This window comes from Tetrao urogallus, assembly GCF_951394365.1.
Source record: "Tetrao urogallus genome assembly, chromosome: 3".
NCBI lineage: Eukaryota > Metazoa > Chordata > Aves > Galliformes > Phasianidae > Tetrao > Tetrao urogallus.
Window position 1 is genome coordinate 45,324,099 of NC_136815.1, and position 15,874 is coordinate 45,339,972.

The following is a 15,874-nucleotide window of genomic DNA, read 5'->3' on the forward strand; positions in this document are numbered from 1 at the left end:
GTTGAATAGCTGTTTTGTATGAGAGTGGACTGCTCAACCACTGACACTAATTTTAAATGCAGGTCAATGCAATTTTTGTCTCTATTTTTAGGGGGGAAGCCATCACAAGTTGTAATATTTTTTAGTACAATTTGCCAAAATGTCTTGTATATACTTTATTATAAAATAGCAATTTTGTAGTTCAAAAATCTCTACTTAAATGCAATAAATTAAGTTTATACATTCCAATGGAAGAGGGTTTCAGAATGTTGTGGGCTTCATAAGAGCTTGTTCTCCAAATACTTGTTTGAAGAAGGTGACGTGTTCTTCACAGTGCTCACCTAAGAGAAAAATCAAATTAATATTAACAGGGGAAGGGAGAAACTGAGAAGCAAGACAGCACAGCTTGAGTTGTCTTGTGGTAAAGCAGGTGTCTGATCCAGTTCCCAGCTCTAAGCAACAGACTTGTGCCTGTGCAAGGTCTCTACTCTTCAGGTTCAAGATGCTGACATTGAATTCTGAGTCTACCGGCTAACTCATGATTAACAAAATGTTTCTGGGACAAGCAGTTTTGCTTAGGTTTTAAAGTGAGAGGAACAGCAGCATAAACCAGGCCTTGCATTTTATACTGTATGGCAACAGGCACCTGAATGCAAATGCTGCATCTTGACTTTAGCCACAAAGTTTGTGGCTTTAGGAAGAAGCATTAATTGGAGATACCAGCTTTGCTAAATTAAGCACTGCAGGTAACTGCAAGCCAACCAAGTTAGCATAAACTGAGAGTATTTGGCTCCAACTTGCTTTACTTTAAGTGCACTGTGTAAAGGGGTAAGCCAAGTTAACTTTGGAAGTATGCTTGAAGGTAAGCCTAAATATAGACAGAACTCAGTGCATTTTATCTTCATGGTACACACCAGCTCAGTTGATAAGTGAAGTGTGTCACAGTTCTGTTTGCACAGCTTGAATCATCTGTTTAGCTTCTAATTGCTTACCTGGTGTGAAACTTGGGTTTCCCCGTAATCGTTGATTTCTTTGCTCAAAGAATCTGAAAATAGTGTAGAAAAGCATCTCATCATCTGCTTGTTTTGCTGCGTCAAGGAATTTGCGGGCTGAAATGCTGTCATGTCCTCCAATACCCCTGATGAATCGTAAGGCAGCCAAAACTTGGTGTTTGGACAACAGAACTTCCACTATTTCATCATTTGCTGTGGAAAGCCTCTGTAAAATCAATCAATCACAGCTCTAAGACTGTTTTTTAACAGATAAGTTAGATGCAAGCTTGTCACCTGAAGCTCAGTCAGGTAAGTCTAAGCCACATGTGACATGGAGATTCTACAGTTTGAAATGCTTACTTTTAACATGTCCAGAGAAAGCTGATGTGCAGGAGGGTAAATGCTTTCCAGGGACAGTAATAGACAAGCCTAGAGCAAAAACAGGAATAACACTGAAATTCTGAAGACTCTTCACCTCCACTCCTGGTTTTTGGAAGCAACTTGCCTTACATACCAAAGGCTTTGAGTCACTGAGCACATGATACTGCAGAAACTGATGGAGCGTGTAGAACAAGTTGTGTTGAACGAGGGTTTTGATGACCAGCTCATACAAGTAGTGCTGTGAACACAGAAAGACCACCATCAAAGGCATGTCTCAGTACAAGTCTTCAGATGTAGAAGGTGGGATTATTGCATAGGATTTAACACATGACCAAGACTGGTTTGAAACTTCAAGTAACTTCATGAAGTGAGATGATACAGTGGTGCTTCATGCATGTAAATGCTTTACCTGAACTGCAATCTGGAACTGATTAAGAGAACGAATGTATTCCATCAAGACTGCTATAGTGAACTTATGAGGTGCTTCCTGGACAAGAAAAGAAGTATTAGCAGGAAAAGCCATGGAAGTATAACCTCCTGACAAGTTATGCCCTCTCCCCTTACCCAGATCAGGAAACAAGATCCTGCACGTAGTCTCACAGCAAACCTAGCAGAAGGTTTTATTTCTGTTACAATTAACTTACCTTCTTCTCTGTAAATACAGATAAAACATGGGTGTACATGTCAGACTGATCAATAACTGCTTGAGTGCGGACTGGCCGTTTCAGGAGTGGATTACTTCTACTCTGGCCTGCTTCTACCACCTACAAGAAAAAATAAGTTAAGAACACAGTACTTTGGGGAGTATAGTTGTGGTTAAATCTTATCTACACAGAATGTTTGCAATTATAGTTCCCAGCTGAAAACATGTTTTGTTATTCAGAGAATTTGTATCTGTGAATTCACATCACTGGGTGCACTCTGTTCACAGCATGGACCTCTAAATTTAAAACAGCTTCTAAATGACAGATGTAGCTACTGCTGTGCATCTCAAATCTAGAAAATGAGCAAGCTTACTATACTGCTGCAGGCCCACTCCCTTAGTAGGATTTTAGCATAAGGTTGAGTAGATAAATGAGTAGATATGAGTAGAATATGCTAATTTGCTGGAAGTAATTCTGACAAAATGTACTAGATATGTTTTATGGTAACTATTTCAATAGTCTTGAGACTATTTTAATAGTTACAGATTCAAAGCTGTTTTTTTTGAACCCTTATCCCATTTTAACATATGCTAGAGTCTGTTACTTGCCTTGCTGGAGACGAACTATACCACACCTACTGTAGCAGAGCGCTGAACAAAGCTGTTATCTCCTATGGGGGACAACCTGCACTTTGCACAACACTTTCTACTGCAAGCTTGAGGCTGCCAGGGACTGACCTGGGGGTAGGTCTGACTTTCCTAACTCACAAGCAGATATTTTGGCTCTGCTATCATGTAACCTGAAATTCAAATAGGATTACCCTATCTCTGTAAGCTGCTGTAGCTAACATGGTTTACCATAGTATAGCTTTGCTCAGCTTCCAAGTACTTCTTATATTCGTGATTCAGTTTGTCAAAAACAGTTGCAATCACAGGCAGTGATCCCCTTTCTGGCTCACTGAGCACTGAAAAGATAAAAAAAAAAACAAAAAAACCTATGAGGAGAAATAACAAAGGGCTTTGACGTTACCTCTTCCAGAAGGAAATCTCTCTACTCTGTGCTAAACTTAAAAGAGCTTTTGTTCAATATCAAATGTATTTTAACTAAATGGGGGTGGGGGAAGCTGAATTATTTTGTGCTGCTAATTTCTCTTTAGAATGGTGACTGAAGGTACTACAGTTATCTACCATTCCATACGCCAAAGCTAGTTTCCGAGGTGAACTCAAATCTCAGAACAGTCCAGCTAACCTGTACAAGTACTTATGAGGAGGCAGTGTAGCACTGTCTGCATTTCCAGAATAAGTGTTTTACACTTACTTTGAGAGCACACAGCTAGGATAACCATTTTGCATTCTTTTCTTTGGAGAAGGAAATCCATTAGTCTTCCTTTATCGAGCAAAAGGTTAACTACAGGCTCAAGTTTCACTTGAAGATTCCAGAGATAACCTTAATTTGAAGGAATAAAATAAACTTATGACCTCAGATAGTACAGGTTAGATATTTCCACTTCAAATGAGAACACAGCACACAGATTGTTTGCCTTTCTAACTGTTTTAGAGCAGTGTTACCCACAGAAACATTTTAGTAAAAATATGTTCATGCCCAGTTACCACTGTGAAGAGCAGTCACTTAATCAGGTACAGCTGCTCATGCCCTCATTGTACTAAAGCTATAAACTTGTATACTGCTCTTGAGAAGGACAGAGTTAAGGTTTTGTTATCATAACACCACCTGAGCTCTGTTGTGGATTTATGATTGAAAATAATGCTGATTACTGTCACTGTTTTGGTTGTTGCTGAGCTGCAAATACACAATCAAGGTCTCTCCTATTTCTCACATTGCTCTGACAGCACACAAACTGGGGCTGCACAGGGAGGAAGGGAGGGGTTGAGCCAGGGAGGGCAGCTCGCCCAAACTGACCAAAGGCAAATCCCATACCCTGTGTCACGCTCAACCATCAGAACAGGGAGGATAAAAGGAGGAGGAAGTGGGGACAGTTAGAGTTATGATATTTGTCTTCTCAATAAATGTTTCCTGTGCTTGAAGCCCTGCTTTCCTAAAATTAGAAAGTTCTTGTTTTGCTCAGCTTGCACATGCAGCTTTTACTTTCCCTACGGAACTGAATCTTAACCCGCAAGTTTTCCCACTTCAGCCACTGATTCACCTCCCCACCCAGCTGGGGAACAGGTATCTGGATTCCTCCTGAGGTTAAACCACTTCTACCACCCCCCATTTTACCACATTGAACTACCACAGAGTCAGACTGCTCACCTTCACTTGCACTGATGATGATATCAGGTTGAAAGACAATCCATGATGATGAATCTAAATATTAAGGTTCAATACCTTTCTTAACATTGATTCAGAACCACTGCTACTACATTCAGTTACTATACTGAAACAGAATTGGTTAACAGACTTTCATTTACTGCCACAGCTGCTCCTTTGCAAAGTCTTGAACCATACCTCTGGAATTGTATTTGCTTTCATCTTCTCAGTATCTTTCCCTCACTCTGGCATCTCTTACTGCTTCAGGATCTTAGGATACTGAACGCCATATCCTTCGTAGGAGCCTTTGCTATTTCCTCTTGAAGAGGTAGTTAGGCTTAATAGCTAAAGCTGGATTTAGCTAATCAGGATATCATCAAGTGCTGTCTTTGTCCAGGTGTAGAATGCAACTGACATTTAAGAGTATTTAAAGGATACAGAGTTTACAGGGAACAGGAGACTGACTTGTCACAGAGGCCGGAACTGCAGAAAAATTAACAGCAGTTAAAGACAGTAGTACTTGGCTGCTCTCCATGCTACCAAACTACAAGCCCTACAATTACACATCTAGCAGTCCTACAGCATGCAGGCAGAAAAAGAAGTTATGATTAGCTCTGTAGCTAAATATCTCTGAAGAAAACTCAACTGTAGAGGAAAGCAAAGATCTTTTTAAAAAGGCTTTTGTTTTTCAATCAAGTGAAATAATTCACAATGAGATATTCTCTCTTAATATTGTGATTCCAAATGCAGAGGTTCCTATTTGCTTTACTTACATACATTATCACTTTTACTCCTTCAAAAAGCAAAATTGGTTTTGCACTTCAGTACAAGCCTTTCCTTCCCGATTTACCACACGTACATTTAGTGACTTCAAAATTCAGATGCTGAAGAGTTTTTAAGGTACCATCATTCCTATAGAAGAGTTTTTCTTCTGTAGTGATGCTAGCAGAACTGTGCTCAGACTGTTTCCAGCTAACACTTAGTTTCAAGCTGGGAAATTATCTGCAACACGTTTAGCACAGGAGGGCAAAAAGACAAAGAAAAAAGAATCTAAATATTGACATCCTAGCATCATTATTAGTATTGATTTGATTCCAGAGCTTAGGCCATACGTGTGTGAAGTGCTTTGGAGTACAGACCTTTTATAGCTGTGTTTAACGTGGAAGCAAAGAGGTATGCAGACAGCCTGCACAGCAACAGAGACTGAAAGATCTTTGCTTTAACACTTCCTACAGTGTTAAACTATGGTAAGTGTGCAGCTAAAATAACAACTCCTACTTTTCTGTAGTAGGCATGATTTGGGATGAGAGTTTCTTTTCAGTTCCCTGTTATCTTCTTCCCTCCCTCATTCTTTCCCAAATATGTACAGTGGCTGAAGCACTGTGGTATACCAGCTGTTGCATTTCAGTAGTCTTGCTAACAGGCCAAACTATTTATTACACAGTACTTCTACCTGCTATGGGTACTTGATAGGGTTGTATTGACCGAGGTGGAAGAACAAACTGATGGATGGTTGTGGACCCATCAAAATCTCCTCTTAGCTTGATGTCAAATATGACCGAAGTCTGAAATTGAGAAGAAAAATTAGTTTGCACAAACACGAGTTCCCACTCCTATATTTACACGTATTCTGATCATTTTTCATGTTTCTAACTTGTGCTCTCCATGTGAGTTTCACTGCTTCTTCACACTATGAGGCAAATTCAGTACCCCCCTGTGATACCCTCTTGCTTACACCACTCAGTCTTGTTCAACTTATCTCATTAGCATCCTCACCCAGTGTGGCTATCATTCATTCTTAGCAAGAGCTTTGCATGGTGGAAATCAGCACTGCTGTCAGTGCCGAAGTACCACGATTTGGCAGCCACCTACTCAGTGTGGTGTTTGTTTTCCATGTTCATATGGTCATGTTAATATCCTGAGTGAAATGCTGGAGAATTAGAGCTCTGGGTTTACACTAATACATCTCAGTTATAATTCATATGAATGCTACATCAACTAGTTAGCCTAACAATTTACGCTAGCCCAGTTCTTGAAGGAGCACAGAAGAAGATAATGCCAGAAGCCGAAGCCTTTCCATGCATTAAGCACAAAGCAATAATTAGATTTCCCACTGCTCAAGCCAGGTTACAGAGACTATGGACAAGTTTTACCTACACTAGCACATGCCTAAGGTCATATGTGTTCTTGTAAGACTGCACAGATAAAAGAGCTGAAGTATTTGTCCTATAAACTGATCATTCCAATTACTGTGATACAAGAAGTTGCCAGGATAAATAATTAAGTATCCAAGTTAACTTTCTGCACTGCCTTAAAAGCATACAGAGTTGCAGCAGAGTATCACAGTAAAGTAATAAGAAGTACAAAAAAGAAAAAAAAACAAAAAACAGGCATTAGAAAAAAACCCCTATGTTATCTATAAAAGGCAAAAGGATGCATTAGACTCTGTTAGCCTCATATTTGTTCTTCCCGTAAATACTCTGGCTTTTGGCAAAGCTAACCACACACAGAAGTATTCTCTAGAACTAACAGGTAGAGCTATTAAAATATGTCAGTAACTTCTGAAAGTAAGGCAAGAAAATGTAAATAAATCAGACCTCAGTATCCTGATGATGTACTACCACCAAGTTATCCACAACATTTAGAGCAAACTTTCCTGTTCTGTTCAGCTTTAAGATGTGCATCTTCTTACAGGAGCCTTCTCTATGGAAACAGAGAAGAGCTGGTCAGAAAACCTATTTCAAAGGGAAAAGCCAGAAATCTCTTAGGTACATGTGAGGTGCCACTAATGTTTTTCTCTCACCTTGGCAAGTGATAAAGGACTACTTCTGCTCCTGTACTATTGGAGGTCCTTGAGTGATGCCTCAAATAGAGAACATAAAGCTGCCCGTATCTAGTGAGACAACAGCATTAAAGCATTATATGAAAATAAAGAGTGGGGACAGAGGTGAGAACAAGGATGTCCTTCTAAAGCAAAGGCTGAAAGCTTACTCTACCAGAATACCAAAGCCAGGTTTTATCCTATATGAAAAGGTATGAAATTACCTAAATGAAGCAATTATTTAAAAGTGAAACACTAAAACAAGATTTGATAAATCACAGCGTGCAGCCTAACACTCACGCATGTTAGACATCCAAGACCAACTCTACCAGCAAATCAGTTCAGAAATGAAACATTCAAGATGCCTGTTCAAACCAGAAATAATTTCATGTAAGAGATCTCAGTTAGCTTTTCCTCCCCACTGTACCTCAAGAGAGTCATTTAGACTTTGCTCGATGCAGTAACTGAAGCTCCCTAAAGCAGCAGTACAGCTAAGGGAAAAAACAAGTGCAACCCTGTCTCAGCACCCCCCAACTGTCATACTTTCCCACAGAATGATAAGGCTTGATTAGTCAGATACATACATTGTAGCCATAGCAATATCTCTTTCAGAAAGGCTGAGCTTGGAGGACTTGGGTGCTGCAGGTAGCTCAATTTCAAATTTTGAGAGCTTTGACATCGTCCCACTCTGTTGAAAAAACAACAAAACAGAAATCCACCGTTACAATGCCAAACCGGCAGGCCTGGACCAACCTTTAACCAAATATTATGTTAATAGCACCCCCATGAGGTGAAGAGTGGCAACAGTCATAAAGAAAAAAAGACTGGCACTTCTCCGCAGGAATCCTAAACACATATTTCTTGTATTATAAATTTAGCAGCTTTTTCACCTTGATATCACAGCTTCAGTTAGCAAAACATTTTAATTTTGATTAAGTCAATACAAATCTGCATGCTAACTCCATTTAAATTGGTCTTGAGATCTCAAATTAAAGTTCTCCCCACTTCCTCTCTGACAGCAAAACATGCAGTCCAGAATTTTAATAAATGCTACTGGGAAGGGGAAAAAGTAAGCAATTCTTACTAGTTACAGTCTACTTTCGTTCCTGCTTAATCCAGAATCTGCTTTACAGTGACAGCGTGTCCCTGCAAGGCATCCTCTCCCCTCTTCTCTTGTGAACTCTGAGCAAAATGTCAGAGTTGCCAAAGTCCCAAGACTTCTACTGAGCTCCACTAATCACTCCCATTAACTCACTCTTCAGCGTAAGGTGTGAACACCTTAGTGTTGTTCGAGTTAGGGCAGTATGGTTAGGTTGCGGTTGGACATGATGATCTTCAAGGTCTTTCCCAACCTGAGCACTACAGAAATTTCTCCTTTAGCAGAGGTATATTTTCAATTATTTTACAGATTACCTCCTGAACACAAAATTAGTTCCTTAGCTACACCTTGGCACACAGTATTAAGGAGAGGGAAGCACGACATGAGTCCTTACAGAGAAAGCAGTGGGAAGAGGTTATACTGAGACACCTCAGAGAACACCATTTCAGGACCCAGTACAGACCCTAAGAGATCAGTGCAATCCAGAAAACCCATCTGAATACGTTGCCTTTAAAAGCATTCCCTTGGGCTACCAGGGAAAACATCCTAAAAGAAGCAAAACAAAGCAAACACTTTCACTGTAACCTTAAGTGTTGTTCACAGGTAAGAGCACCAAGAGAAATAAATAGTGCCTCATAAGCACTCACAAATGGAGGATTACAGTTACTATCACAAGTGAAAGACCCTTAGTTTTTTCTTAATCATCCCTACAGAGTGTAAACATCCATACTAGAAATAATATCTTTAAAGATATCTTTTTTTTTTTTTCATATAAGTGTATGAGTTGTCAAGTATTACATCATTCATTTTCTCTTCCTCTTTCTCAAGATCAGCTCCCAACATTAGCTGAGCACCCTTCTATCTCATGTCCTCTTTGGAAAGAAGTGACCATTTTAAGGCATTCACTGTGAACTAGCTTACACATTTTTGCTTTGTCTCCTTTGCTCATTGCCATTAAAAGATGTGAACTCGCACACCCCTCTTGAAAGAAATTGAGGAAAGCAACAGAATATTTGAGTGAAGTAGCAGCCTTACAAAAGCAGCACATAAAATGAAAAAAGCTTGGAATACAAGAATTTACCTTGAAATAAAATGGCTGCAGGACATTGCCAAGGACAGTTGTTGACAGAAGAATGACAGAGCTCTCTGGACAGTACATGTACCAGTTGACATTGATACTCTGATTCTTCAGAAGTTTTAGACTTCGTTTCTCTGGTAATACCTGGAAGCACAAGATGTTACCATTGTAATGCTCCTGATTCCAACAGCATCAGTAGCACACGGCTATGGAGGAAGTTCACAATATCCCTCCCTTATCACGAGTGCCAGAAAGGGCTGTTTGTTTGTCAGAGCTCTCCAAAAACACAGGCAAAGGTAACAAAACACAGAGGAGCTCAAAGGAATCAAAAGGAAGCTGCCAATACGCAGAGGGATAATCACTACCTTAACCAACATTTGTCCTTTGCAACGTTTTTAAGCATGCATAAATCCTTCCCACTGCAGATTTGCTTTGCACGCAGCAATATCTCACAATAAATTTATATATTCCTTTCTACAGAAGCCAAGAGCATCTCTTCATCTAGAGTTCTCAATGTTTAATTCAGTACTCCTTCATCTTTGGATCTTTGTTAGCTGTGCTAAATAACTTGTTAAGTTTCCCCCGGCCCCCAACAAAGCATTCATCTTAAAGAAAAATAACCCCGGCCTAAAAAAAGAGCAGAACAGCAACAACAAAAGACATGCTTTTGCTGATTTGAGAGCTAGAGAAGAATTCAGAGATAGTGGCAAAAGCACGTCTGTCCTCCATGAGTTATATGGATTACCTGATAGAATTCAATTCCTTGGTCTGTGATGAAGACAATTTCTGTAGAACTTGTCCAGCAGAATCCTAGAATATTGGCATTCTTCGTCTTTTAACAAACAAGAACACAAACAATCTTTTACTAGGAAAATTAGCTATTCAGACAAGCTAACACTATTAAATGAAGAATGCGAGATCAAAGGCTATTTGGCTATCCAGCCCCTGGAGTTAACACATTTGCCAGCTAAATTCCCAGTACACATTAGAAACTTTTGTAGAAGACTCCCAAAACTATGCATGAGCATAAATACCTCTTTGCCTCATTTTTTGGTAGCATATAAGATTTACAGGTTTATAATACAGCCTGTTTTATTTCTACCCCCTGAACACAACCAAGTTCTTCTGGTTCAAACCATTCTGACCCGTTCAGCCAATTCCTGGCAAGAAAAGCCTGCTCCTTCCAAGCTATGCAAACCATAGTGGAACTACTTCCCATGGCCTCACTCAGAACTCTACCACAAATGCTTTGCTAGAACAGTTCATTCAAATTCATACTCCTAAACAGTGAACCAGAGAGTCCACGGCAATTAAAAAATCTTCACAAATGCCAATGTTTAAAAAAATTAATTTAGCATTATATTACCCTAAACTCTAATTTCTCTTTGTTAGATTGGGAAGTCCCAAAGACAATGATATACTAAACATTAAAAATTACCTAACAGTATACAAACTACTAACAGCTTACTGTCACCTATCAGTGAAATCAGGGCAAAACATCCAAATTAACATATCAAGTATCAGCAGAACTACTCTTGGCTGTTTTTTCAGAATCAGCACTCTTATTCTTCTCCTCCCCAAACCTCAACATTTGTTGCTCCACAGCATTTCCAGTCCCTTCCAGGAAAGGATTAAAGTGCCTGATTCATGAAGAGTGTTTTTGTGGTGTCGTCATCTGTTGGTTTACCTCAATTTAAATAAACAGCACTGACTATGCACCTCGTTTATTCCACATAATGTTTTGGAAGGTATCTCTTAGTTCTCTCAGAGAGTAGAGGCCACCAGCATAACTAGCACTAGAGTTTCACCCAAGCACATAAGCTTTGGATGTTTGCTTCACTTACCTTACATTCCTGTGTATATTCTATCTGAGGGCTGTCTGGAATAAAATTCAAGAAATCCTGCAACAATACACATGAAGCACGACTGCAATTACGAACCATGGAATATCACAGAAACAAGATAAATATTAGAACTAAGCTTGACTTACTACGTAGTACTTCACCACAGCTAGAATTTTTTTTTATAGCAGCCAGCTCCACCCACCCCACCTTTCTTAAGCAATGACACTCACACAACAATAATGTTGCTTGGCAGCTGCTCAGCCCCAGAGTTAGGGAAGAATTTTCACTACAGCTGCTGACAGCCAACAGAACTCTCTCTCTTCTCAGAGGCTCCTACTCAGGTACCTGAAGTACCAAAGCTTTGGCTCCCATGCCCTCCCTGCCTGCAGGGTGCAGGAGTCTTACCACACTCTTTGATGTTCTCTGCACAGCGAGTATCTTGTTTCCCAAGGAAAACTTGATGCACTTCACTTCTCCTTTGTCTTCCATCCTATGGAGGAAGTAAAAGAAGTTATGGAAATACCATCTAAAATAGTCTGTTACAGAATTCTGTGATGCATCCTCTAAAAGAGGATGAGAGGGAAAAAAGCGTAATATTCAAGCCTGTGATCTCAATTCAGTCCCAATGCTTCCAAGTCCTGTAACACTCACTGACATCCACTGATCAGCTCCTTCATGACCAGGATTGCTGCTAATGGAACCAAATCCACTCTCTTCCCCACTAGGATACATCCCCTAGAGGAATTTCTGAAGTCAAAGGGCAGAGTGAGGCTGTTTTCACACCATTAGGAAAAAACAACAAATATAAAGCAATTCTTAGCAAACCAGAGTCAGTACAATTGGCACAACTAAGGGAATTTTACTGCCAGTGTGCACTACTCAGTCCAGATAAACAGAGAGCTACACAGGCAGACAGACAACAAGTTGTGGAACCTTCTGGAGCTCAATGTGTAATTTCATCTCCATCAGGATTTCAGACAAGGGAGTCAAATAAGGAAGCCAGAACTGACAACTTTCAGGGCAGACCCCACAAAACACCAGACATCACAATAAACAAATTGCTTCAAACATCTGGATTTCAGCAGCTTTTCCTTAACAAACGAACAGTAGAGAACAAAGAGCTTTTACCCTCTTTAACCCTTTTAGCATAGGTATTTATGGAACAGTTACCTAGAGATAAAACACTGCTGTCAGATTCTGTAGAGGAAAACAAAAAACAAACAGGGAAAAAAACAAAAAACTTCCAACAAGAAATGGAAAATGTAAAAGAAAGCAAACTAGATTAAAGAAGAAGCAGAAATCAATACATCCACAATTAGAAAATACTGTGCTTGAATCACACACATGAAATTTGGAAGCCTTAGTTCCCTCTACTTTAAAGTTGACTTCATGTGGACTTGTTAAACCAGATCCTTGGAGAAGTCAGTTGCTGAAGGAATCACAATTTGAATCCCCACACTCACACATTTACAGCATGTTTTAAAGAAGTATTGCTGTTATAGGAAGAGCCACAGCTTAATGACTTTCAGAAGACTACAGAGTCGCAAGAGAAAAACACGCCAGCTTAACTGCAAGAAGATTATGTCTGCTCACAGCTATAGATGAGGCCTAAGCGCCACATAATTTTATGACTGCAGAATACCATCCTCAGACAAAGGTGAAGGTGCCTTACCTGAATGAAATGGAATTTCTATCCTCCAAACCTTTAACAACAACCCCTGTAGCTCCACCAGAACGAACAGCAAAAACCTATTAAAAACATAAATATATATTAAAAAAAAATTTTTAAATTCAATTATTTCCTCTGAAAATTCAAGTTCATAACAATACTTAAACTGCTGGCAAAATAAAATAGTAAATTTGTATCACCTTTTTTGATTTGTTCTATATATTCTTATTTTCCTAACTCAGGCATCAGTAAAAACATATGAGACATCAGATAAGCCAGTAAGCACTGTTTCAGGAAAACAGCTCAGGGACCAGGAAGTGAAGAAGTACAACTCACTGAACCAGAAAGTTTATCTTGTCAGAAAACATTCTTAGATACGAAGAGCTCAACAGTAACCCACAGTTTCGCCTGTACATAAGATGTTTCAGCTGACTTGCACTAATAACATGAAGGATTCCTTACTACAACTACACATACGTTTATCTAAAACCTGCTAGAGATGTCATGCTGTTAGAGAGTTGGGAAGTCACACAGAAGCAGCAGACACACACATCAGGTCTCAGACTAATCAATACTTTCTTCTGTAGTGTGGCTAATGGTAGTGGTGCAGTAAGCACAACCAGGAATACAGACTTCAAGGCTATAAGCTGCATGCAAATCCTTAGCCTTGGCAAATTCTGATTTAAAATACTTTTAATGTTGATGTTGATAGAAAACTAAGGCCATTTTCTCTTAAACTTTATGATGAAAAGACAGCAAGGACCGATATCTCAGCAGGGTTTTAACGGGGGAAAACAACCACTGAAATTGCTGGTTGAAGAGGATTTAGGGGCACACTGGTAATTAAACCATTTTAGACTATCAAGAAAACGTGAAGAAGTAGATTTACAATTGAAAATACGTTTCAAGTGAGCTTTTAACAACCAGTTTCTGTGCAGCTTTACCACACCTACACTAGGATGCAGTGCCTCCATACAAGCACATGAAAGGGCCCACATTTCAACCAGTCCTCAAAAATATAAGGGTTGAGATTTATAAAAAGAAAGGACACCAATCATTCTAAATGCTAAGCAGCAGCATGACACAAATGCCAGAAATACTATTCCCCTCTGGAAACATGATCATAGAATCACAGGGGTTGGAAGGGACCTCTGAGATCATCTAGTCCAAGCCCTCTGCAAAGATGGCTCCCTACACAGCAGGTTTAACAGGAAAGCATCCGGACAGGTCTTGAGAATCTCCAGAGAAGGATATTTCACAAACTGTGCCACTTCTGTGGGGAAGAAAGCATGAATGCTTCAATGCTGCGAATACTGCACAGAATGGCTACAGAAATCAGGCAGCTGACGGTACCCACATCAATCCAAGCACCGTGACGTACCCTGTAGCTATGCTGAGCTGACTACAGAGAATTCCACAGCAATATTAAGGAGAAAGGCATTTCAAAGAACTAACGTTGAGAAACGTAAAGCAAAGCATCCATTCTGTTCAGAGCCACAAAGAAAACCACAAATATCATTATTTATGAACACACTCAGCTTTACAAACAGAAAAATCCAGTTCATTCACTGACACTGCAGACCTCCAGAAAGACCTCATGACAGCGACAGCAGGGACAACAAGAAGACAGGTGACATCCAGCACAAAACATAAACAAGCATATCTGGGAAAGGCTCAGTGGTATCTGCAGTGAGGTGACAGGGTGCTGCACAGCCCTCCAGCAGCACACCATCACACTGTACCAGCCCCACTGGAGCAAGATGATGAGCCAAATGCTCAGTACATACAATCCCAAAATAGCTTGAGTGGAAGGGACCTTCCCACCCAGCTCCAGCTCCCTGATGCATGGGCAGGTCTGCCCCCCCAGCAACTCAGCCGGCAAGGGTCACATCCAACTTGGCCTTAAGCACCTCCAAGAATGGGGCACCACAGTTTACATGGGCAGCTGCGCCAGCGCCTCGTAAGGGAAGAAAAACGAACCAAAGACCCAGTAGCGAATAGAGCCGCAGTGGAGCAGCCCCGCGGCCTGCTCAGGCCCGCAGCGGGAAGGCTCAGGGCCCGAGGGACGGGACGGGACCGGCCGAGCAGAGCCCACACAGCCGCGGGGCACCGCCAGCGCCCGCCGGCCGCTGCCTCTACCTCTGACCCCAGCACCGCCGGCGCCCAAAAGGCAGCGGCCCCCCGAGGCAAGGCCAGCGCAGCCCGGCCCCGGCGCCGCACCCACCTGCTTGTTGGCCTCATCAAAGAAGACGCAGTTGACGGCGTTGGCCTTCTCGAAGTGCACGGGCCGCGCGCACAGCGCCAGGTAGCAGCCATCCTCGCCGCCAGCTCCTCCTCCTCCTCCTCCCCCTGCTCCCGCTCCCTCCGGCGCCGCTTCCTCCCCCGGCGGCGGCGCTTCGCGGCTCATGGCGGCGGCGGCTCACGGCGCCAACGGTGCCCAACCCGCCTCCCGGCAGCGGCCGCTTCCTGTTTACACTCCCTCTTCACGTGACGCGCGAGCGGCCCGCCTTAAAGGCGCAGGGCGCACAGGCCGCGGCGGAAGGGGAAGGAGGCGGGAGCCCCGCCCCCCCGGGGAAGCCCCGCCCCTCAACCTCCCCCTTCGCAGCCCGGCCCACCCTCGACGGGGAAGCAGAGGGAGCTTATGAGCGCACAGCAAATGGGGAGGACGTGTTCTTCCAGAGCACTTCAAAGTTCAGCATTAAGTGCTTTGTCTTATTGTAACTGCAGTACAAATCTATTTTGCAAAGACATTAAAAGCGACAGAAACAAGGAAGCCTTCTATTTAACAACGACATGAGAAACTTCCTGTGCTTCAAAATGACCCCTTGACTTCCAATGGTTGCTGCTGCCTCCTCAGAGGCATTTCATCCACATCGCTCCAACACCCCTACCTGACAAGACCGCTGCAGTGGAGTAGCAGCTGCTTTGCAAAATTTGTTTTGCTGAGAAATGTTAGAAGGATAAAAACTTACAATGAACCTGTATCAGAATCATGAGTTGGAAGGGACCCTTGAAGGCCATCTGGCCCAACGCCCCTGCAATGAACAGCAACACCTACAGCTACATCAGGGTGCTCAGAGCCCCAGCCAACCTGACCTG

At 41.7% G+C, this 15,874-nt stretch overlaps 1 protein-coding gene across 2 annotated transcripts; it reads right to left on the reverse strand.

Moving 5' to 3' along the window:
* Positions 1–240: 240 nt before the first annotated feature.
* Positions 241–15,182, reverse strand: RMC1 (regulator of MON1-CCZ1; the record flags this gene model as incomplete). 2 transcript variants are annotated; one of them, XM_079533624.1, is made up of 20 exons in its annotated part: positions 241–320; positions 972–1,197; positions 1,332–1,400; positions 1,486–1,590; positions 1,762–1,839; positions 1,997–2,116; positions 2,854–2,960; positions 3,314–3,442; positions 4,268–4,321; positions 4,703–4,747; positions 5,718–5,829; positions 6,862–6,967; positions 7,068–7,157; positions 7,670–7,773; positions 9,266–9,406; positions 10,008–10,094; positions 11,107–11,163; positions 11,512–11,596; positions 12,779–12,855; positions 15,000–15,182. In XM_079533624.1, 20 exons carry the CDS (start codon positions 15,180–15,182, stop codon positions 241–243), a joined length of 2,055 nt encoding a protein of 684 aa, XP_079389750.1. The 2 variants fall into 2 exon arrangements, with proteins under 2 accessions (XP_079389750.1, XP_079389751.1); XM_079533625.1 differs by lacking the exons at positions 10,008–10,094; positions 11,107–11,163 and having other exon boundaries at positions 15,000–15,077.
* Between the last annotated feature and the right edge of the window lie 692 nt (positions 15,183–15,874).